The sequence below is a fragment of the Drosophila ficusphila genome, unplaced genomic scaffold, assembly GCF_018152265.1.
Source record: "Drosophila ficusphila isolate 14025-0441.05 unplaced genomic scaffold, ASM1815226v1 contig_106, whole genome shotgun sequence".
Classification (NCBI taxonomy): Eukaryota; Metazoa; Arthropoda; class Insecta; order Diptera; family Drosophilidae; genus Drosophila; species Drosophila ficusphila.
Window position 1 is genome coordinate 10,709,905 of NW_025063993.1, and position 23,770 is coordinate 10,733,674.

A 23,770-nucleotide genomic window follows, 5' to 3' on the forward strand; every position below is an offset into this window, starting at 1 on the left:
TTTAACCCGCATTCTACAGAATATAAAGCGTTGAGAACCCAATTAAGCAAAGCAAATTCAACTGTTTGGCAATTGGGTTTAATTGCTGTTAATTTGAAAGTTTACGCTATGGTCTGTGCTCTTTTTGTTTGACAGTTGTTGATTAAGCAGCGTCCGCGGATCTAGGAGAAGCTCAGAGGTCGGATCTCCTGAAGAAGCTGGCGGAGATAGTACATTTGTCTAGCATCCCGGTTGCGATCATCCGTGGCATACGGATACATGGAGTTGATTATCTGGTGCAGATCCGAGTACGTCTATAAGGCATTTAGAGATTTTAAAATACACTTTTACAGCAGCTGAAAGTTTTTACCCCAATGTTTCGCCAGGTATTTTTATAGGACAGCTTGATCACATCGAGGGCATCTGAGCAGAGTTCCGAGATCTCCACGAAGGTCGAAAACTCTGGAGTTACCCGAATTGTGACCTCCGATGTATCGTGCACATCCTTTATATTTCGCAGACAGAGAACGATATCCCGATCCGTGGCCAATCGATTCCATTGGCTGCGGCTGAACTTCATGAGCTTAATGTGCACAGCGATGGCGTCATACACGTGCAACTCCGCAGCCAAGTGCTTCTGGGAAAAGTAGCCCTGATCTATGTAGAAACTAGCGTCCAGCTCCGCAAACACATTCAGGTTCATGTCCTGAAGGCGCTGTAATAAAATCTAATATAAATTCTGTTAAAGGAATGCTCATTTTCAAACCTTGCGCAGCTCAACGAAGTCCGATACGGGCTCATTGATATCAATGTATTTATTGGGCCTGGCGATGTACTCCTTGGGTATATCGAATGCATGACAGCGGATGCCCTCTTTAGTGACAAAAAAGACTACACGCACATAATATGTGTCCAAGGTGAAGATGATCTCATCCTCACTGCAATAATTATTGTAAAAAATAAGAGAGTTTATCATACGATGATAGCTACTTACTTCTCCGCATTCTTCTCCAGCTCCCAGTTGCTAAAGGGAAAGTGGATGTATCGCGGGTATGCGAACCCAAAGTTCCCCAAGCGATCCGTTTTGATTGTAAGAACTCCGCTCTCTTTGTTAAACTCAGACTCGATTATAAACTTGGTGGTCCAGTGGAGAACCTTCTTGGTTTCAGGAGCTGGAGCTACAATGGTTGACGCTAACCGACTCTCTTTTCTTATCTTTCGTGGAGTTTCACTGGTTTCCGAATCATCTAGGTCAAAACTGTCACTAACGCCGACTTCCTCCAATCCCAATTGTCTGGTTGACCTCGAGTAAGTACTGGCTCTCGAGTAAGTACTAGCTCTGCCCGATCGTCTCGAAAAAGGATTGTCCTGGAAAACTCGTTTGCTCAACCTGACGTTCGGTACGGCTTGTTCAGCTATCCTTTTCGGAGCATCCAGGTACTTCTCCTTGATGTCCTCCAATTTCTCCAAAAAGCCATGCATCGAAGTGAGTTTCGCATCTTGCTTCCTTTCATCGTTCAGTTTTAGATAAGTCATCGAGGGAAACTTTGGGTATACTCGCTCGGGAAAAGACTGATCCTCGTAGCTAAAGAAGTAATCCCCAGCCTGGTCAGATACAACCGAGTCCGCGACTCGTCTTCTCAAAAGCTGAGTGCCCGGTGCCTTTTTGGTGGCCAGTGCCTCGAGATCGTCATCCTTGAACTCTTGGGGGAACTTAAACGAGGATATCAACCGCGGAAGGCAGTGCTGCTGGAGTTGCTGGATCCTCCATCTGGTTAGTGGTTCGCTCTCCAGCTCAAAGTCCTTCACTGTTTCGAGGCGGGTTCGTGCCTGGTCGAAAGTACTTTGCCGCACAACTGACAACGCCGATGGTCGATAAATATTGGACGCATTTTCCACTACCAATAAGGAATTCTTTGATTTAGCTATATCCACTGGACTTTCTATTGTCACAGTTACACTTTTGCCAGGAGTCGCTTTTTGAGCAACCAGTTCGCTTGCTTTTCGGTTCAAATTGCGCATCTTTTTTGATCTTCTCTCCACTCTTTCCTCAACGATTTCTATTTCTAACTCTGGTTCTGGGACTATCTCCTCCTCGACAAACTGACACACCAACGGCTCGCCCCACAGACACAAATGTTTCGGCACCTGAAAAGTTAGGAAATAGTAGGGCAACTCATCCGGTTCCAAGTGAAGGGGGACTTCAGAGCCCTCCTCCAGCTCGGGATCGCGCTTGAATTCTATAGGATCGGACAACTTCGATTCATCCAGGACATCTATTTGCCTACGCAAAACTCGACCATCTTCGTGAAGGGTTATATTGAACTTCTCGAAGGCGGTATGTTTGGCTCTTCGCACAAAGAACAGGGAGATAACACCACCCATGATTATAAATCGACGAAGGTTTACCTAAAAATATTTCAATAAGTAATCAAAAGAACAATATTAAAGAGATTTTAAGGAATAACCTCAAAGGGTAGCAATTCAATATTGTCCGGATGGAAGTGTTCCCTAAAAAATTCCATGCATTCCCGATCTTCATTTTTAAGAAATATCTTGTAAGGATCGGGAAGCATCCCATCTGGTAATTCCTGCGGCATTTTAGGTGGTTTCATAGTGACTTTCTTTTTCGCTCCTTTATTTTCCGGGTCCTTTTTCTTTTGTGCTTCTAATTGGGCAATCGCTCTTAAGAAAAATCAATAGGAAACAATCTAAAAACTTCATAAAGTATACATACTCCATGGCTTGATTGTACTTCTCCATCTGTGCGTTCATTTGCATCATTAACTCCTCTTGTATATCACTCTGTGCTATCCATTCGGACAACACACTGTCCATAATATCCGTTAAACCACAACTGGGGCTAGTGGCACTATCGATGGTCAGATCGAAGCCCTTGGTCAATTGTGAATAGGGATCGAAAAGGGTGTGCACACACCTCAGGGTCAAATTGTCGCAAAGAACACTAAGTGGTAGTTGAAGGGTCATACCAACGCAGTCCAGATTGGTGCTCATTACTGGTAGCCTTAAAATAGTTATAGAATTCATGAGAAGATCAGATTATTATTGTGAGAAAGCCACCTACTTCATGTAGTTGAATCGAATTGGCACGTCCTGCAGTCCCCATATTTGCAGGTTAAAGTTTGCGCAGTTGTAGCAGTAGTGGGAAAAAATACTGTCCTTGTTTCTATAAAATAAATATTAAATAAAGATGGTTAAACTTGTATTAAACTACACCTTACATCATAAAAGCTTCAGGCGTACAGATTACACGGTAAGTGAACCTATCAAAAAACTTTTCAATCTCAGCGTACAGTTCAGAAGGTATCTATATGAATAAATAAAATTATATCATATAAATTGAGCAATAATAAGTACGAGTATTCATTAAAACTTACCAGGTACAATTCAATGATCTGCAAGTTTGATATCCGAAGCAGTTCAGTATTATTTCGAAGTACCCTATCCACTCTTCTAAGTGTTTCCAGGAAACTCATTATATTATCATCATAGAGTTTTCCAATATTTGGCCTTGTTTTCTCCAAGTTTCTCCAGGTTATATCCTTTCGACCAGGTGCGTGTGACAAAATACTGCGCTCGTCCACCAGCAACACCCAGCTGATATCATTTTTGCAGGCCTCCTGCTCTAAATATCTCAGCTGATAGATGAATTTCCTGATGTCGGCGGCATTATTTGGTTTCGGAAGACCATCGCAGGCTAGATAATTATTCCACTTGTCGTCCTGCAACTGCCTCGTCTGCAGCTCCTTATACTCCTCAATGGCCTCTAAGATTGGTAATTTCTATAGCCTGTTATTATTTTGTTTATGTTCCCAATGCTTATCCTTTACCTTCAATAAAGCCTACACTTATCTTGACATCCGCCAAACGCTGCATGTATGTATTTTTTCGGGCCAACCACTCTTCCTCCGAAATTAGATCCACTTTGGGTTTGGTGTCCAGGTCCTTACTCTTCCTTTTTACCATTTTTTTTATATTTTTTTGTTTTTTAGTGTTTTTTAGTGTTTTTTTGTTTGGCTTTTATGTAAAAGTGTTTTGTGTGTGTACTTGTGTCAGTTTTTAAGTTGATGTGATAGCAAAAGGCATTTTGTCAAAATCGCTGGATACGAATTTATGTAAAATTTATGCAGGAATACGAGGTCCTAGGAGAAACTCAAAGGGCGAATCTCGTTCAAAAGCCGCCTAATGTAGACAAAGAGCGTTGCGTCTTTATTCGAACCCTCTTGGGAATGTGGATTCATTGAAGAGATGGCCTGCCCAAGATCATGATAGTTCTGCGATTTACAACGGAGGTAATATTATAGTAAATTCAGAATAATAATAACCCACATTGACGTTCCTCCAAGTTTCCTCGTAACGAAGGTTTACCACATTTATATTATCCGAACACATCTCGAAAACCTTGACAAACGTCGTCTTCTCGGGTGTAATTCGCATAGTGACTTCGGTGTAATCAGATCTATCATTGGCGAACTTCATGTCCATAATAATAGTTCGACGATTGGCCAGCCGATTCCAACCGGATCGATAGAACTTCATTAGCTTGCATTGCAATGCCATCGTGTTGTAGGTGTGCAGTTCGGTGGCCACATGTTTTATAGAAAAGTACCCATTTGTAATATAGTAAGAGGCATCGTTCTCTGCAAAAATATTCAGATTCTTTTTCACGAGTAACTGTGAGGGGAGATGTCATAAGATTTGTTTGGATAGCAATACGAGTACAACCATACCTTTCGCAGTTCCCGAAAGTCGGATATGGGTTCCACAATCTCGAGATACTTTACTGGATTCGCCGTGTAAGCCTTGCTCAAATCGGTCACATAACCCCTTACTCCTTTAGAACTGATGTAGAAAATCATTCGCACATGGTGGGTTTCCAAATTGAGAATGATCTCATCGGGACTGCAAAGAAGTGGCTTATAAAAGCTCCTTTAATTAGATACCACTTACTTTTCCTCATTTGGCTGCAAAAACCAATCACGAAAGGGGAAATGCTCGTACCGCTTGAAGGCCAATCCGAACCTGCCCAACCGATCGGTTCTGAAGGTTAGTGTGTTGGTCTGGAGATCCAACGTTGATTCAATAATATGATCTTTTGTCCAGTGATTTAGCATTACTGGAGGTTCCTTTTCGTCGTTTTCAGTTTTCAAGTGCCGTTCCTCCAATTTGCTGCTCTTTCTCTTTGTTTTACTTTGTCGCTTCATAGAACTCCTCAGTGGCTTTTCGAAAGCAGTTTTGTCAAAACTTGTTCGAAGATCTGAAAAAGAATAATAACTTTCTCTGGCGTCCGACCTTTCCACTGGGTTTTCCACCTTTTTTTCGGGCTTTTTGGACGAAGGCTCTGGACCGACTTGGTCAATCACTTTAAACGGCCTTTCCAAATATTGTGTCTTGATATCCTCCAATGTTGACAATAATCCATATGCGGTTGTTGTTGTTGTTGTTGTTGTTGTTGTTATTGTTGTTGTTGTTTTTGTATCATCAGCAGAATCAATGTTGGTCGAATCAGTTTCCGGAATTCGGAATTCTGCAGGAGCTAAAATCTCGAAGACGGGGAAAACCCTTTCTGGCCGTTGCTGCTTACTATAATCGAAGGGTTCCGCTTCTCTACTAACTTCCTCCACCAACTCGGTTTCTTGCCTTTTCTTTAAACGACTTGGCTTTGACTTTTGGGCCTCTTTTTGTTCAATAAACTCGATGGGAAAATTAAATGAAGAAATTATGCGAGGCAGGCAGAGTTTCTTTAAGTTATTCATCTGCACCTTCTTCAAGATTTTGTCTAAACGGAAATCCTTCAGAGAAGTAACTTTCGCCGTGTCCTGATCAAGGATATTACTTTGCTTGAGGACTGATTTAACACATGAATGAAACTGATTGTTAAAGGTGGATCGGCGTATGCTCTCTTCATGATGGTTCAATGTGGTTGATATTCGATTGAGATCAATGTTGAGCGTTATCATGGTACCTCTCTCCGGAGATTGAGGTGCTAACTCGAGCTCCTCCAGGTAATGACACACTTGAGGTGTTCCCCACCTGCAGAGTTCCGGAGGCAACTTTACGGTAACGATGAAATATGGCAAGTCAGCATCATCCAACTTCAACTGAGTGTCACTTATTGTCATTCTGGTGAAATCGGAAACTTTGGAGGTTCTTTCGCCTTGTGCCACCACACCATCTATTACGTGCAAAATTCGACCATCCTCGTGCAAGATAATGTTGAAGTTCTCGAACTGTGTTTGATCTGGTCGCCGCACGAAGGAAATATTGTAGACGCCACCAATGATGATACACTCTCTGAGATTTATCTAATCAATCAAATCAATAGAATCAAATAATAGAATTTTAGATATAAGCCAAAAATAAGTAAATGAACTAAAATAAATTCCATGAACTCACCTCACCGGGCGACATATTTAAATGATCTGGATGAAAGAAGCTTTGCACAAAAATATTGTATTGGTTGTCCTCGCGGAAAAGAAACTCATCATATATATCGGGATACATTCCTTGCGGAACAAGGGGCACCATCTTAGGGGTCTTCGGGATGACCACCTTGGTTCGCTTGCCTTCCTCCTTGGACTTTGCCTCCTTGGCAGCCTGCTCAGTCCGCTCGGCAATGAGCTGCATTAGCTCCTCATATTCTGCTCGCTTCCGGTGCATTGAGTCTAATATTTCCTCCTGAATGTCCTGCTGCATCAGCCACTCGCCAACCACCGACTCTTCCATGTCTTTGGTCCCAGCAAAAGGAACGAGATTACCTTCAACTGGAAAGGTTTCGTAGCTCTTGGCGTTCTCCGAAAAATGGTCAAAGCTTGTGTGAACGCACCGAAGGGTGAGGCAATCCGTCAGGACACTCAGGGGTATCTGAACCTGGACACCCGTGGCACTGAAATCAGCCAGCATAATTGGAACACTGTAAAAATAACCATTTAAAAACCATCATTCCCATTTAAACCTTTTAGGGGAATCTCACTCCAACTGTTCGAATATTATGGGAACATTGTAAAGACCCCAAAGATCCATGCTCCAAAAATCAGAGGAATGACTCCACGTACCCACTATACCATTTACGGAACTAAAAAGGGAATTAATTCAAATTTGTATAATAAAACAGTCAAATAAAAGCTCCTACTTCATATAAGCCTTCTGCATTCGCAATATCCGATAGGTAAGACGATCAATGAGGCTTTGGATCTCTTTTTGGATATCACCGGTAACCTTTGGAACAAACCCTGTATTATTTACTCTATAGTTTAGATATACATACCTCCATGATATCAATCTGAACACTCTTGGCTATGCGCTCCAGTTCGATCTCATTGTCCATTAGGGCATCCACCTGCCTTAAAACCTCCAGACAATTATTTACATTTTTCTCGAAATAGGAACCCGGATCATCGACGATTTGCTTTTGTAATGTGGAACGCGTCATGTCCTTGTGGTAAATATTTTGGGTAAGAATACTGCGATCGTTCACGGCCAAATTCCAGTCAATCGAATTAGAGCTCTCGATATCTTCGAAGTGACGGATTTTGGCCAAAAATGTTCGTATATCTTTTGGTGATCGGACCTTGGGCAAACCATCACATCGAGTGAAATGCTCCCAGCGATCAAGATTTGTCCTTTCCTCCTCCATGGTTCTAAACTGAGCGAGTGCACCTGAATTAAGAGCACTGATTAATACTTCTACCATTTCTAGGAAATCCATCTATAACAATACTTTTAAAGTTGGCACAGGCAGCAGAAATATCTTGAAATCGGACCGTGTACTTCTTTTGCCGCTCCATTATTTCGGATTCGTTTAACAGAGCCAAATGCGTTGTGCTACCCTCTCGCCTTTTTACCATTTTGCCAAAGATAATGGTGTTATAATCTCCTTGAAGAGGTTGGTATTTTCCTTATTTTTTTTTTTTTTTTGTCTGTATATTTATGTTGTGACGTGGTTGAGTAGATGTATACTTCTGTCAGTTAAAACTAGGATTGTGTAGGCAAAGACGTATTGATTTGCATGGTGAAAGTATAAACACACACGATATAAATGAAACCATCAGGCTATTTATATAAAATTTGATATTAATTTATTTATGGGAACAAGTCAATAGTGGTATTTACATTAACCCATGTTATTTAACTAAATCACCCAACTCTTATATCCGCTTAATTCATTAAAGACTTTTTATAATATATTGTATTTAAGAGTAGGAGATAGGGTATAAGTGTAAAAATATAAGGAATTCCTACGAAAAGCTCAAAAGCCTGATCTCCGTTAGCATTCGCGTTACGTAATATAGAAGGATGGAATCCTTATTGCGCATTTCAGTAGCATTGGGAACCATCGAACTTATGGCCTGATGCAGATCAGTGAATTGCTGCAATAAATCAACATGAATAAACCAAATCACAGAGCGAGTATAGACTTTAAAACGTACGGCAATGTTCCTCCAAGTTTCAGTATAGGTGAGCACTATCACATTTACTTTGTCCGAACAATTCTCTGAAATCTGGACGAAGGTCGTCTTCTCGGGTGTAATTCGCACTGTAGTCTCGGAATAATCAGACTTATCGTTAGCGAACTTCATGCCCAGAATGATGTCACGACGAGAAGCTAAGCGATTCCAGCTGGACCGATAGAACTTCATCAGCTTGCAATGGAGAGCCATGATGTTGTACGTATGCTGTTCAACTGCCACGTGTTTCATGGAAAAGTATCCGTTTTCTATATAAAAACTAGCATCGTTTTCGGCAAATATATTTATGTTCTTGCTGACGAACATCTGTTGGAAATAATGGTGTTTTAGAGCTAAGATAAATGTCTTGTGAACTTACCTTCCGCATTTGTCGAAAATCGGATATGGGCTCCAAGATCTCCAGATACTTAACTGGCTTGGCGGTGTATCCTTTGCCCAAATCGGTTACATAACCCCTTACCCCTTTCGAAGTGATGTAGAAAAATATGCGCACATGGAAGGTGTCCACAGTTAATATGATCTCATCTGGACTGTACATGTGTTTATGGATTGAATATATAATTTGTATATTCCAATACTTGTACTTACTTTTCCTCATTTGGCTGCATTGACCAGTCGCGAAAGGGAAAGTGCTCGTACCTCTTGAAGGCCAATCCCAAGTAACCCAGACGATCCGTCTTGAAGGTGATTCTACCGGTATCCTTATCCAGCTCAGCGTCTTTTACGTATCGTGTGGTCCAGTGGATCACTTCCTGCGTACAAGTTTCGCTATTTGCTGAACCAGATTGATCGGATTTATTTGATTTGGCGCTGGGCCGTAGTTTCTCCTTGCTCTTTCGCGACTGCCTTGCCGAATGTGCCTCCTCACTTTCCTCTTTCTTTTTTGTCTTCGGTTTCTCCTCTTGCTGACTCAAGAGTTCCATGGGCTTTTCTTTATATTTGGCTTTGATATCGTCAAAGGTTTTCAACACTTGAAGTGCAGTTGAGTTAATGAGAGGAGTTGGTTCCTCATCATCCGACGGATAGTGCACGGCATCAACATTCGGAAAGTGGGGAAACATCCGTTCGGGGTTATCCAGCTGGGCGTTAAAATCGTAATTTAAAACCTTGACATTAGTGGGGGCATCTTCGACTTCTTTTTTTTGACCAACATCTTTGTGCCCGGCTTGGCCACCTCTCGCTTCTCATCACAAAATTCCGAGGGAAATTTGAACGACGAGATGATCCTGGGTAGGCAATGCTCCTCCAGGGTTCTGGCCTCAAGATGGTTTAGTTTTTTATCCAGCTTAAAATCCTCCAAAGGAACTTCCACCACCGGAGGTATATCCAGTTTACTTTGCCTGATCAACGAGCGCATAGTAGGTCGAAATATATTACCCGAGTCCATTGAAAATCGACTATTTCGGGAAATGCTGTCTCCTCGTTCGTTATAATCAGCGTACCTTATTGCACTCTGAATGGTCGGCAGCCAAACGGAATCGCGTTTGTGTTCGACTGGAACTTGGTCCTCCTCCGTCATGAATTGACAAACCACCGGTTCACTCCACTTGCAGAGGTCCTTGGGCAGTTGCAGGGTAACAATGAAGTACGGCAGTTCGTCGTTCTCCAGCTTGATCTTGGTTTCCCTGTACGACTCCCTGGTCATTTTGGAAATATTAGAGTTCCGTATGGCCTCCTTCTCCGTCTCTGCCACCTTTTCAGGCATGCTATGCAGCACTCGGCCATCCTCGTGCAACACAATGTTGAACTTCTCGAAGTGAGTTTGCTCGGGTCGCCGAATGAACATTATTGCGTAAATGCCACCGAGCATGATGCACTGCCTGAGATTTATCTAGGGTGATTACAGAATTGTATTACAATTATTGTTTATCTCAAGATATAAGCAAAAATATATAAACATATTATCAATATATTATTTTCTTATTAAATGAAAGAATTTGAATATGAAAGAATTAATATAATATATAAATTATTATTATACATATTTAATTTTACATCTCATATTTTAACCCACCTCGTTTGGCTGCATATCTAAATGCCTTGGATGATAAACCTCGTCGAGGTAACCCAAGTACTGACTATCCTCCACTCTGAGGAAATCCTCGTAGATGTCCGGAAACATGCCTGGCGGAATAGCTGGAGGCTCCTTGGGGGCCTTTGGTATCACGATTTTAACAGTTTTATCGGGATCCGTTTGCTTGGCTGCCTTAGCAGCCGCCTCCGTTTTCTCGGCAATTAACTGCATCATATCCTCGTACTCCTGCCGCCTAGAATTCATCAGGTTTATAGTCTCTTCCAGGATATCCTGCTGGGTGAGCCACTCATTAACCACCGATTCTTCGATATTCAATATCCCGGCGGTGGGATAATTGACCGATGTGGTAACCGCTGGCTCAAAGCTTTTGGCGTTCTGCGAAATGCAATCGAAATCAGTGTGTACGCTGCGAATTGTGATGCAATCTTCTAGAACACTTCTTGGTATCTGGACTTCTACGCCAGAAGCTTTCAGTTCGGCCAGCATAACTGGCAATCTGAGGATTATTGAATGGTTATAATTACTATTATAGAGCATCTTTGTCGGAAACACTTACTCCAGTTGATCGAAGATAATGGGAATGTTCAGTAAGCCCCACATATCCAATCTCCAAGGCTCGCATTTGTAACTCCACATAGCAAACTTGCCATCCTCCGACCTACGAAATAATCAAAGTTAGTAAAGATAAAAATGAATTATAAGTTACTCACTCCATATAACTATTTTGCATATGCAATATTCGATAGGTAAGGCGATCAAAGAGATCATTGATTTCCTTCTCGACTTCGGAATAAACCTTTAAAAAGCAGTTTTAAGTAAGAATTTTAGTTCTAAACAATGTAAACCCACTTCCATAATATCCCTCTTCCGTTTTTCAGACATTCGCACCAGTTCTGCCTCGTTGTCCAGCATAACATCCATTTGCTTCAACGCATCCAGGCACATTTGGACATTTGTATCGTAGTGAGCCCCGGGGTTATCTATTCTTAGCTTCAACGTACTGCGAGTTTTATCCACCCGAAATATATTCTGGTTTAGAATAGAGCGTTCGTCCACCGCCAAAGTCCAGTCTATCGAGTGCTTAGTTTCGATGTCGTCGTAGAAACGCATTTTGGATATAAAGGTTCGAATTTCGACGGGAAGATAGGGACGTGGCAGTCCATCGCAGCGCAGATGGTGTTCCCAGTGCTCCCTAAACATTCGCTGAACTTCCTGCTCGTAAAAGTCCCTTTTGGCATCTGCAACCATTCTCTTTTTTATTAAATATATATTTTTTATTTATCTCTTATTGCTCACGCTTTACTAATTCTGCACTAGCGGTGAAATCATTGAGGCGGGCAAGGTACTTGACCTCCCGGTCTATGATTTCACTTTCCGGAATGAACGGCCATCTGAGAATGGGTTCTGCAATGGGCTTGACCTTGACTTTACTTTTCCTTACCATTATAAATGTTTATCTATTTTATATTACAGGCTTAAAGTGTTGTTTTGAAGATTGACGATCGTGTGACTCAGAAGTATTATTTAAGAGTAAATTGTATTAAAGACAAAGACAATGGTGACTACGATTTTTCTAAGAATTTGTATGTAGTTTTGCTCAAGGCATATAATACTCTTATATTCTTAATAATGTTCTAGATTAATTTATAATTTTTCTGTATTTAAGTATATAAGATAAATTCCAAAACAATCTCATTTAACTTTGTCCGCAATGCTGAAAATACTCTGTTAAACAATCTTCAAGATTTTCACTCTGGCTGACATCCAGAAAAATGGAAAAGCCATAATCTAATGCCAAACTCTGGCCACAACTCGGCCAACTAGGTGGGTGCGGTGGTTCCGCCCCCGAAAACGCAACTCCCCACACGAATCCGGGAGATTTATCTTGGCCTTTGCCAGCCATTCGTGCCAAGAAAATGGCATACTCGTATCAACCTGAGAGGAGAAAGTGTAGATGCAAAGCTGCGGATAAGCCCCAAGTCGAATCGACTTCAGTCTGAGTCGGAGTCGAGCTGAAAAGGCAAAAGAGCAGAGACAATAGCTCGTTTCCAATAAATTGATTAAATTTTATGTTGCATTGTGAGTGCATGGAGAGTCGGTTCGTGTATCCCAGGCTCCATTTACATACGAAGAGCATGTTACGTGGCATGTCAAAGCCCAAAGCCCGTCGTCCATGTCTGATCGATTACATTGATGAATGAATTTCAACAAGCCATTGGCATTACTGGACGTCAAACGAGAGAAGGACAACGACGTGGTCTCCTCCACACAGGCAGCATTCCATCGATGGAGCCTGGCTATCCGGCTATCTGGCTTTATTTATTTGTTGCAAGTTGTCTCTTAAATAAATCCGTTGTCGAATCCGTTGTTGATCTCCTAGCATGGCATCCATCAGTTCCAGATCCAATTTAATGAACTTGGCCGGGCCAAATTGTTTTACATTTCACCCCATTAGGAGCCAATAGTTTTGACACCTTTACCTTTAAGTAGGAGCCCAATCAATACCAATTGATCCCCTTTTTTCGCCGGGGAAAATGACGAGCAAATCGCTTGGCTGCCATGCAATCATTCAATTATAATTTGCAACCAGCGAACAAGCAGCGAGCGGTCCATCGAGTTGTTGGCCATCTACAGGCATCGCGTCCGCAAATAATAACGATTTCGTTGCCAACAATTGGATGACTTGCCACGTAGCTGGATGGATTGTTGCAACTTCCAACTGCAGTTGCAGCCTGCACAACTTGTGAGCTGAGCTAACGAGTTCGGCCAGCAATTTCGTCTCCAATCGAATCCAATCCGCGGCGATCCAAAATTGCTGGCGCGCAACTAAATCGAAACCGAAATAGAAGAGCTAGTCAGCTTTCCGCTCCGGGCAAAAATAATTGACATCTGTATAAGTCCGCTCGTTGAGCTGCAGTTGCAGCTCCGCAGTGGATAACAAGTGGCCAAGTTGTGTTGTCCGCGAGTTTGTCGTTGTCTGCCCGTCTGTCTATTTTTCACCTGCACTCCGATTGCATTTCAGCTCTGATAAATTACGCCAAAACTGAAGCAGACTCACACAGAGGGAAATTTGTTCACATAACCCTGTCTTATTGTTGCTACTGAATAGCAGTATTTTGAAGATTAATTATAAATAAATTCCAATTATTTCTAGCACAATTGAAAAAAGGCTCAATAAGATATATATTAACAATCATATGCTCAGCTATTGTAACATTTTATTTATATTCAATATAAACGTAAAAAATACACAAAACTTACTTTTTTTAAATTTTTTTACTTTTGCACCGTTTTCATTTCCTTTTAATGCACTAAACTTTTCAGGCGACTGTTAAATAACAGAAGCCAATTCTTAAACCTGTTAATCTATATTTCCCACCAATTACAATACAAAAACTATAACCACTTCTGCTCCCATTTTTCTCCGTATCCGATTCTCAGCTGTTAGTTCGGTAATAGAAGTTTAAGTAGTTAAACTACATTAAGAATTACAACAATAACATGTATCGAGGGCAAACAGGTAACATTCCTTAGAAGCACGAGCTGCATTCTGTTATTTAACTGTACCGATATTATCTTCAACTAATTAAACATTTTATTTTCATTTCTCTGCAATTCCTTAACAATTTCAATTTCCTTAACTGGGTAATGAATCACTAAAAGATAACACCTGTAGTGCAAAACCCTTTAAAAAGGGATCCCTTCTCTCGGCAAGCTAACAAAATGTACCTACCGTTCTTTCTGATCACTCTCTTTTTAAGTGGATCCTTGGGGATCTCAATCCTTCGGCGACCGGAATATCAGACGGATGACTATTACACCTACGAGGAAATCCAGGAGTACTTAAAAGGCTTGGAAAAAAGCTTTAGTAAGCGAGTGAGGTTGACAGACATTGGAAGGTCCTACGAGAATCGAAAGCTGACCACAATTACCATCACAAATGGAGATGGTCGCAAGGACAAGAATGCAATCTTCATAGATGCAGGAATTCATGCCAGGGAGTGGCTCACCCACACAACCGCCTTAAATGTTATTAACGAACTGGTGGTGAATTTCGAAAAGAACAAGGAACTCCTCAAAGAATACGACTGGATTATCCTTCCCCTGCTGAACCCGGACGGATACACATATACCCGATCTGGAAAGAAGTTTACAAATGAAACTATCGATTGCAATGAGGACCAAGGTGTTAAGTGCTGGAGGAAGAATAGACAACCCAATGACGGAAATTGCATTGGCACCGATCTCAATCGAAATTTCGCAAAAGGTTGGAGCAAAGGAGATGCCTCAACTGATCCTTGCTATTTACTTTTTATGGGTACTTCCCCATTCTCGGCTCCGGAATCCAAGGCAGTTGGAAAAGAAATTTTAAATTTGGCAAACTCCAAAAGAGGCATAATGTACATAACTTTTCATTCTGCAGCAGGCAAAATCCTTTATCCATGGAATTTCAATTTGTAAGCACTTAGATAACATTTTGTTACCCAATCTTAACTTATTATTATTTCAGAATCGATTCTGAAAACGTCGAGGAACTTAAAGAAGTAGGCCGAGCTGCAGTGGATGCCATAGCCAACATTAATTTTATGGTTTCAACAAATTACTCACTGATTCGTGGGCATGATTTGTTTCCAAATCAAATTGTGCTGTCCGGTGGAACGTCAATCGACTATGCCTATGAAGTTGGCTTTCCGCTATCTTATACCTGGGAACTTCCGGCTAAAAGACGCGATTTAAAATTTGAGTTCCATCCACCAACGGATCTCATAAAGGAACTTGTGGAAGAAACTTGGATTGGTCTGCGCGCGATGGCCAAGAAAGTAATCCAACTGTATCCAGTTAAACGTAGCTAACAAATTGGTTTCTTTTAAGCCCACAATTTTTCAGTTCTTAAACTTGGAATAAATAAATAAAAATGTTGTGACACTTAAAAAACTTTATCTTTTTTCTATTTTTCACATTTTAAAACCAATTTATTCTAATCAGTGCAAGAAACATTTTCTGAGTGCAGACCTTCCCCTCGGCAACAAGTTGCAGGCAGCAGTTGGAGTATCTAATTGGCAAACTAATGGCCATCTCCCAGAAGAGATACTTTTTCGATTTGCGGGGCGTATGAGTAATGTCAGGTCACCATTTTATTTATCTTCAATATAATTGTAAAAAATACACAAAATGTACTTTTTTTTAATTATTTTACTTTTGGCATCGTTTTAATTTGTTTTTAATGAACTAAACTTTTCAGGCGACTGTTGAAAAACAGAAGCCAATTCTTAAACCTGTTAATCTATATTTCCCGCCATTTTAAATTGTATTGACTAATGGTTTTTAAAGCCTAATAAATACAAAACCGATGATCAATCACATTTGCTCACATTTTTCTCTGTACCGGAGTCTTTGGGGGCATTTTGTACAGGAAAGTGTCAGCTGTTAGTTCGGTAATAGAAGGTAAAGTAGTTAAACTACATTAAGAATTACAACAATAACATGTATCGAGGGCAAACAGGTAACATTCCTTAGAAGCACGAGCTACATTCTGTTATTTAACTGTACCGATATTATCTTCATCTAATTAAACATGTTATTTTCATTTCTCTGCAATTCCTTAACAATTTCAATTTCCTTAACTGACTATAAATCATTAATAGATAACACCTGTAGTGCAAAACCCTTTAAAAAGGGATCCCTTCTCTCGGCAAGCTAACAAAATGTACCTACCGTTCTTTCTGATCACTCTCTTTTTAAGTGGATCCTTGGGGATCTCAATCCTTCGGCGACCGGAATATCAGACGGATGACTATTACACCTACGAGGAAATCCAGGAGTACTTAAAAGGCTTGGAAAAAAGCTTTAGTAAGCGAGTGAGGTTGACAGACATTGGAAGGTCCTACGAGAATCGAAAGCTGACCACAATTACCATCACAAATGGAGATGGTCGCAAGGACAAGAATGCAATCTTCATAGATGCAGGAATTCATGCCAGGGAGTGGCTCACCCACACAACCGCCTTAAATGTTATTAACGAACTGGTGGTGAATTTCGAAAAGAACAAGGAACTCCTCAAAGAATACGACTGGATTATCCTTCCCCTGCTGAACCCGGACGGATACACATATACCCGATCTGGAAAGAAGTTTACAAATGAAACTATCGATTGCAATGAGGACCAAGGTGTTAAGTGCTGGAGGAAGAATAGACAACCCAATGACGGAAATTGCATTGGCACCGATCTCAATCGAAATTTCGCAAAAGGTTGGAGCAAAGGAGATGCCTCAAATGATCCTTGCTATTTACTTTTTATGGGTACTTCCCCATTCTCGGCTCCGGAATCCAAGGCAGTTGGAAAAGAAATTTTAAGCCTAGCAAATTCCAGACGAGGCATAATGTACCTATCTTATCATTCCGCAATAGGCAAAATCCTGTATCCATGCGATTTCGCTGTGTAAGCACTTAGAAAACATTTTTTTACCGAATCTTGACTTATTATTATTTCAGAATCGATGCTGAAAACGTCGAGGAACATATAGAAGTGGCCCAAGCTGCAGTGGATGCCATAGCAAACATTAATTTTACGGTATCATCAAATTACTCAGTGGTTCCTGGATATAAATTATTTTCGGATCGAATTGAGCTGTCCGGTGGAACTTCAAGTGACTTCGCCTATGAAGTTGGCTTTCCGCTATCTTATACCTGGGAACTTCCGGATAAAAGAGGCGATTTGAAATTTGTGTTCCATCCACCAACGCATATCATAAAGGAACTTGTGGAAGAAACTTGGATTGGCCTGCGCGCGATGGCCAAGAAAGTAATCCAATTGTATCCAGTTAAACGTAGTTAACAAATTGGTTTCTTTTAAGCTCACAATTTTTTCAGCTCTTAAACTAAATAAATAAATAAAAATGTTGTGGCATTTAAAGAACTACATATGTACTTTCAGAACGATCTTTATCTTTTTTCTATTTTCCACATTTTAAAAAGAATTTATTCTCATCAGTTGCAAGAAACACTTTCTAAGTGCAGACCTTCCCCGCGGCAACAAGTTGCTGGCAGCAGTCGGCATTCTGCAGTTGGAGTATCTAATTGGCAAACTTATGGCCATCTCCCAGAAGAGATACTTTTTCGATTTGCGGGGCGTATGAGTAATGTCAAGTCATCATTTTATTTATTCGGCAAGCCGAAGCTTATATACCCTTGCAATCATTAAATATGTCGAGAAATTAATTTTCCATATTGTTCATATGAGAGCTATATGATATAGTCGGATTTGACACACAAGACTCATCAGAAAACGCTATATACCAAACATCATGATTGTCTGATGAAAAACAACGATGTTATCATTTTTAATGAAATTTTTTTCTCGATTTAAGTGTATTTCAAAAATTTGATGTTCCAAAAATCATGCTCGGGTAATTAAAAACAACGACATCATAATTTTTTTCCATTATTTATACATATTTTTTTCGATCTTTCCATGGCAGCTATATGATAGAGTTGTCCGAATTTAATAAAGTTTAATCCGAACTTCAATAATAGTTCGAAAACGCCATCTAGAAGAAATCAAGTCGATTTGATCAAAAAGAACAGCGAAAGAATTTTTTTATTCTATACTCTCGTATTGGAGCTATCCGATATTGTCGGCCGATCCTGCCCATTCCGACTTTTATACAGCGTGCAATAACTACACAACTTTTGGGAAAGTTTCACCGTGATAGCTTTAAAACTGAGAGACTAGTTTGCGTAGAAACAGACAGGAGGACAGACGGACAGACGGACAGACGTACAGACGTATTTCGATTCAGATCGTGATGCTGATCAAGAATATATATACTTTATGGGGTCTGAGGTATCTCCTTCACTGCGTTGCAAACTTCTGAATGAAATTATAATACCCTCTGCTCTGCAAGGGTATAAATATGTACATATACACAAAATGTACTTTTTTTTAAATTATTTTATGGACTAAACTTTTCAGGCAACTATTAAAAAACAGAAGCCAATTCTTAAACCTCTTAATTTATATTTCCCGCCAATTTAAATGGTATTGACTAATGGCTTTCAAAGCTTAATAAAAACAAGAACGATGATCACATTTGCTCACATTTTTCTCTGTTATAGCACGAGCTGCATTCTGTCATTTTACAGTACCGATATTATCTTCAACTAATTAAACATGTTATTTTCATTTCTCTGCAATTCCTTAACAATTTCAATTTCCTTAACTGACTATAAATCATTAATAGATAACACCTGTAGTGCAAAACCCTTTAAAAAGGGATCCCTTCTCTCGGCAAGCTAACAAAATGTACCTACCGTTCTTTCTGATCACTCTCTTTTTAAGTGGATCCTTGGGGATCTCAATCCTTCGGCGACCGGAATATCAGACGGATGACTATTACACCTACGAGGAAATCCAGGAGTACTTAAAAGGCTTGGAAAAAAGCTTTAGTAAGCGAGTGAGGTTGACAGACATTGGAAGGTCCTACGAGAATCGAAAGCTGACCACAATTACCATCACAAATGGAGATGGTCGCAAGGACAAGAATGCAATCTTCATAGATGCAGGAATTCATGCCAGGGAGTGGCTCACCCACACAACCGCCTTAAATGTTATTAACGAACTGGTGGTGAATTTCGAAGAGAACAAGGAACTCCTCAAGGAATACGACTGGATTGTCCTTCCTCTGCTGAATCCGGATGGCTATACATATACCAGATCCGGAGAGAAGTTTACAAATGAAACTATCGATTGCATATCGGACCAAGGTGTTAAGTGCTGGAGGAAGAATAGAAAACCCAATGACGAAGTTTGCATTGGCACCGATCTCAATCGAAATTTCGCAAAAGGTTGGAGCATAGGAGAAGTCTCAAATAATCCTTGCCATTTAACTTTTATGGGTACTTCACCATTCTCGTCTCCGGAATCCAAGGCAGTTGGAAAAGAAATTTTAAATTTGGCAAGCTCAAAAAGAGGCATAATGTACATAACTTTTCATTCTGCAGCAGGCAAAATCCTTTATCCATGGGGTTTCGATAGGTTAGCCGTTAGTATAACATTTTTTAAACGGCTCTAAACTTATTTTTATTTCAGTAACGTTCCAGAAAACGTCGGAGAACATATAGAAGTAGGCCGAGCTGCAGTGGATGCCATAGCCAAAAGTAATTTTAAGTTACCATCAAATTACTCAGTGGTTCCTTCACACGAATTGTTTTCGGGTCGAATTGTGCTGTCCGGTGGAAAGTCAATCGACTATGCCTATGAAGTTGGCTTTCCGCTATCTTATACCTGGGAACTTCCGGATTCAAGAGGCGATTTGGAATTTGTGTTCCATCCACCAACGGATCTCATAAAGGAACTTGTGGAAGAAACTTGGATTGGTCTGCGCGCGATGGCAAAGAAAGTAATCCAACTGTATCCAGTTCAACGTAGCTAACAAATGCATTTCTTTTTAGCTCACAATTTTTTAGCTCTTTAACTTGGAATAAATAAATAAAAATACTGTGACATTTAAAGAACTACTTTAAGAACGTTCTTTACATTATTATTTATATTCCACATTTTAAAACCAATTTATTCTAATCAGTGCAAGAATCATTTTCTAAGTGCAGACCTTCCCCGCGGCAATAAGTTGCAGGCAGCAGTTTGAGTATCTAATTGGCAAACTAATGGCCATCTCCCAGAGGAGATACTTTTTCGATTTGCGGGGCGTATGAGTAATCTCAGGTCATCATTTGATTTATCTTAAAATATACAAAATTTACTTTTTTTTTAATTATTTTACTTTTGGCATCGTTTTCATTTATTTTTAATGGACTCAACTTTTCAGGCGACTGTTAAAAAACAGAAGCCAATTCTGAATCCTGTTATTCTATATTTCCCGCCATTTTAAATGGTATTGACTAATGGTTTGCAAAGCCTAATAAATACAAAAACGATGATCACATTTGCTCACATTTTTCTCTGTACCGGAGTCTTTGGGGGCATTCTGTACGGGAAAGTGTCAGCTGTTAGTTCGGTAATGGAAGGTTAAGTAGTTAAACTACACGACGGTATAATTCCATAAAGAATTACATCAATAATATGTATCGACAGCAAACAGGTAACATTCCTTAGAAGCACGAGCTGCATTCTGTCAATTTACTGTACCGATATTATCTTTAACTAATTAAACATGGCATTTTCATTAATATACAATTCCTTAACAATTTCAATTTCCTTAACTGGGTAATACATCACTAAAAGATAACACCTGTAGTGAAAAACCCTTTAAAAAGGGCTACCTTCAATTGGGAAGCTAACAAAATGTACCTACCATTCTTTCTGATCACTCTCTTTTTAAGTGGATCCTTGGGGATCTCAATCCTTCGGCGACCGGAATATCAGACGGATGACTATTACACCTACGAGGAAATCCAGGAGTACTTAAAGGGTTTGGAAAAAAGCTATAGTAAGCGTGTGAGGTTGACAGACATTGGAAGGTCCTACGAGAATCGAAAGCTGACCACAATTACCATCACAAATGGAGATGGTCGCAAGGACAAGAATGCAATCTTCATAGATGCAGGAATTCATGCCAGGGAGTGGCTCACCCACACAACCGCCTTAAATGTTATTAACGAACTGGTGGTGAATTTCGAAGAGAACAAGGAACTCCTCAAGGAATACGACTGGATTGTCCTTCCTCTGGTAAATCCGGACGGATACACATTTACCCGATCCGGAGAGAAGTTTACAAATGAAACTATCGTTTGCAATGAGGACCAAGGTGTTAAGTGCTGGAGGAAGAATAGACAACCCAATGACGGAAATTGCATTGGCACCGATCTCAATCGAAATTTCGCAAAGGGATGGAGCAAAGGAGATGCCTCAAATGATCCTTGCTATTTACTTTTTATGGGTACTTCCCCATTCTCGGCTCCGGAATCCAAGGCAGTTGGAAAGGAAATTTTGAAAATGGCAAATTACAAAAGAGGCATAATGTACCTATCTTTTCATTCCGCAGCAGGCAAAATCCTTTATCCATGGGGTTTCGATAGGTTAGCCGTTAGTATAACACTTTTTAATCAGATCTAAACTTATTTTTATTTCAGTAACGTTTCAGAAAATGTCGAAGAACATAGAGAAGTAGGCCGAGCTGCAGTGGATGCCATAGCGAAAAGTAATTTTAAGTTACCATCAAATTACTCAGTGGTTCCTGCACACGAATTGTATTCGGATGAAATTGTGCTGTCCGGTGGATCGTCAAGTGACTTTGCCTATGAAGTTGGCTTTCCGCTATCTTATACCTGGGAACTTCCGGGTAAGAGTCTCGATTTGGAATTTATGTTCCATCCACCAACGCATCTCATAAAGGAACTTGTGGAAGAAACTTGGATTGGCCTACGCGCGATGGCAAAGAAAGTAATCCAATTGTATCCAGTTAAACATAGCTAACAAATTCATTTCTTTTAAGCTCACAATTTTTCAGATCTTTAAATTGGAATAAATAAATAAAAATACTGTGACATTTAAAGAACTACTTTAAGAACGTTCTTTTATTTTTTTTTTCACATTTTAAAACCAATTTATTCTAATCAGTGCAAGATACATTTTCTATGTGCAGACCTTCCCCGCGGCAACAAGTTTCAGGCAGCAGTCGGCATTCGGCAGTTGGAGTATCTAATTTGCAAACTTATGGCCATCTCCCAGAAATGTAAAAAATACACAACATGTACTTTTTTTTAATTATTTTACTTTTGGCATCGTTTTCATTTGTTTTTAATTGGCTAAACTTTTCAGGCGACTGTTAAAAAACAGAAGCCAATTCTTAAACCTGTTAATTTATATTTCCCACCAATTTAAATGGTATTGACTAATGGTTTTGAAAGCCTAATAAATACAAAAACGATGACCACTTCTGCTCACATTTTTCTCTGTACCGGAATCTTTGGGGGCATTCTCTGCGGGAAAGTGACAGCTGGGGATTTGCCCCAATGCTCCATTGGTGGACCTGCCCCTTATCGGGCGAGGCGGCGCTTTCTAATCGCCGCCAAGTGGTGGCCGAGCAACATGTTGGCATGTAAATGTTGACAGCAACATGTTTACCGTTTGCCTCTGTTTAACTTAGTGAGCCACCGCCCGCCCCTTCACCCCCCCCTTTTCCCTCTCTTTTCCCCACGAATCGCGTTTTAACAATGTGGAAACTTTTGGCATTTACATGAGAATTGTAAGCGCAAACATTTGGGGTTTTTTGTCCGTATCTTTTCCACTTCCCCATACACAATATGAGCATAGAATTTGTCCGGCAAAAACAAGATGCATTTGTGGCCGTTGCAGCTGCCGCTGCTTTGGCCATTGTTGTCCGTCTTGATGGTTAAGCAACAAATTGAGTCTAATTAATTTTCAGCAAACTGCAAAGACTGAATACATTGTCTCCCCTTCATACCCTTGCCAACGCAGAGCTAATTAGCATGGTCAATAGACGGGGAAAACTTTCGAATAGAAATTTATTTAATTTTACCTAATGCTTCCAGGGAAACACAACATTTTAATAATATACAAAAGTAATAAGTAAAATACAAATTAATTAAATACATCATAAATACTTAAACCTTTGGGACTTAAAACAACAAAATAGTTATTTAAAAATAAATAGTGTTGGAGTACCTACATTTTCTTTATTAGAAACCCCAAAAATTTAAAAGAGTATTACCAATTCTCTGTGTACATAAATCACGACTCCGATTAAAACCCTTGGTCGCTCTTAACGGTAGATGTTTGAACAATGCACTGCCATCTGAAGAAAAACAACAACAGCGGAGCAGCGGAAAATAAATAGTTGAGTTCTCGAAAATCTATGCAAAGCGACATCAAAAGACCAAACGGCCATTCGGTTAATGCCTTAGATATGCAAATCACCGAATTCTTAGCTTCGCTGGCTCCCAGTTGATTGGCTGCTTCCATAAGCTCTGCCTAATTGTTGCATTTGTTACTTTCAAAGGGGAGAAGGGCGGTGGAGATGAATTTCCATTTCCATAAAATGCAAGCTTTGTTGGGCGGAGGCAGCTACCGTCAAAGGAAAGTGAGCGTGGAAAGTGGAAACATATCCATTTATGATGCTTTTTAGGTCTCTGTGTCAGCGAAGGGCTCTGCTTGTGGGAACCTAAAACCCAAACTCGTATTCGCTTCGAATCTGAATCTGAATCCGAGTGAAACAGTTGCGGCCGCCAAATTGACTTCTCGTGTCGACTGTTGCATGCCACACCCAGGGACTAAAAAGCCGAGATATCG

General features: G+C 40.3%; 5 protein-coding genes across 5 annotated transcripts; 2 read left to right on the top strand and 3 right to left on the bottom strand.

Moving 5' to 3' along the window:
- Positions 1 to 62: 62 nt before the first annotated feature.
- LOC108093193 lies at positions 63 to 4,075 on the bottom strand. The gene is made up of 10 exons (XM_017193154.2): positions 3,831 to 4,075; positions 3,378 to 3,766; positions 3,222 to 3,307; positions 3,065 to 3,166; positions 2,717 to 3,004; positions 2,448 to 2,664; positions 974 to 2,388; positions 746 to 917; positions 350 to 694; positions 63 to 293 (listed from the first exon to the last, which is right to left on the bottom strand). The coding sequence occupies exons 1-10, from the start codon at positions 3,964 to 3,966 to the stop codon at positions 162 to 164; spliced, it is 3,282 nt and encodes a 1,093-aa protein (XP_017048643.1). The 5' UTR covers positions 3,967 to 4,075; the 3' UTR covers positions 63 to 161.
- A 56-nt stretch (positions 4,076 to 4,131) lies between these two features.
- Positions 4,132 to 7,955, bottom strand: LOC108093194. Its single transcript, XM_017193155.2, has 9 exons — positions 7,721 to 7,955; positions 7,268 to 7,659; positions 7,133 to 7,218; positions 6,974 to 7,075; positions 6,397 to 6,913; positions 4,951 to 6,305; positions 4,731 to 4,902; positions 4,330 to 4,674; positions 4,132 to 4,274 (listed from the first exon to the last, which is right to left on the bottom strand). The coding sequence occupies exons 1-9, from the start codon at positions 7,845 to 7,847 to the stop codon at positions 4,143 to 4,145; spliced, it is 3,228 nt and encodes a 1,075-aa protein (XP_017048644.1). The 5' UTR covers positions 7,848 to 7,955; the 3' UTR covers positions 4,132 to 4,142.
- Positions 7,956 to 8,161: 206 nt separating this feature from the next.
- Positions 8,162 to 11,998, bottom strand: LOC108093195. Its single transcript, XM_017193156.2, is given in 10 exon segments — positions 8,162 to 8,369; positions 8,430 to 8,774; positions 8,827 to 8,998; positions 9,057 to 9,606; positions 9,609 to 10,299; positions 10,483 to 10,999; positions 11,060 to 11,161; positions 11,214 to 11,299; positions 11,353 to 11,741; positions 11,800 to 11,998. Coding segments are annotated over 10 exon segments (3,132 nt in total). The 5' UTR covers positions 11,948 to 11,998; the 3' UTR covers positions 8,162 to 8,237.
- Positions 11,999 to 14,226: 2,228 nt separating this feature from the next.
- On the top strand, positions 14,227 to 20,025 carry LOC108093245. Its single transcript, XM_043207713.1, has 6 exons — positions 14,227 to 14,960; positions 15,014 to 15,348; positions 16,162 to 16,942; positions 16,996 to 17,305; positions 18,744 to 19,537; positions 19,592 to 20,025. The coding sequence occupies exons 1-6, from the start codon at positions 14,227 to 14,229 to the stop codon at positions 19,932 to 19,934; spliced, it is 3,297 nt and encodes a 1,098-aa protein (XP_043063648.1). The 3' UTR covers positions 19,935 to 20,025.
- Positions 20,026 to 20,803: 778 nt separating this feature from the next.
- LOC108093023 (carboxypeptidase B-like) lies at positions 20,804 to 22,019 on the top strand. Its single transcript, XM_017192927.1, has 2 exons — positions 20,804 to 21,537; positions 21,592 to 22,019. Exons 1-2 carry the CDS (start codon positions 20,804 to 20,806, stop codon positions 21,932 to 21,934), a joined length of 1,077 nt encoding a protein of 358 aa, XP_017048416.1. The 3' UTR covers positions 21,935 to 22,019.
- The last annotated feature ends 1,751 nt before the right edge of the window (positions 22,020 to 23,770 follow it).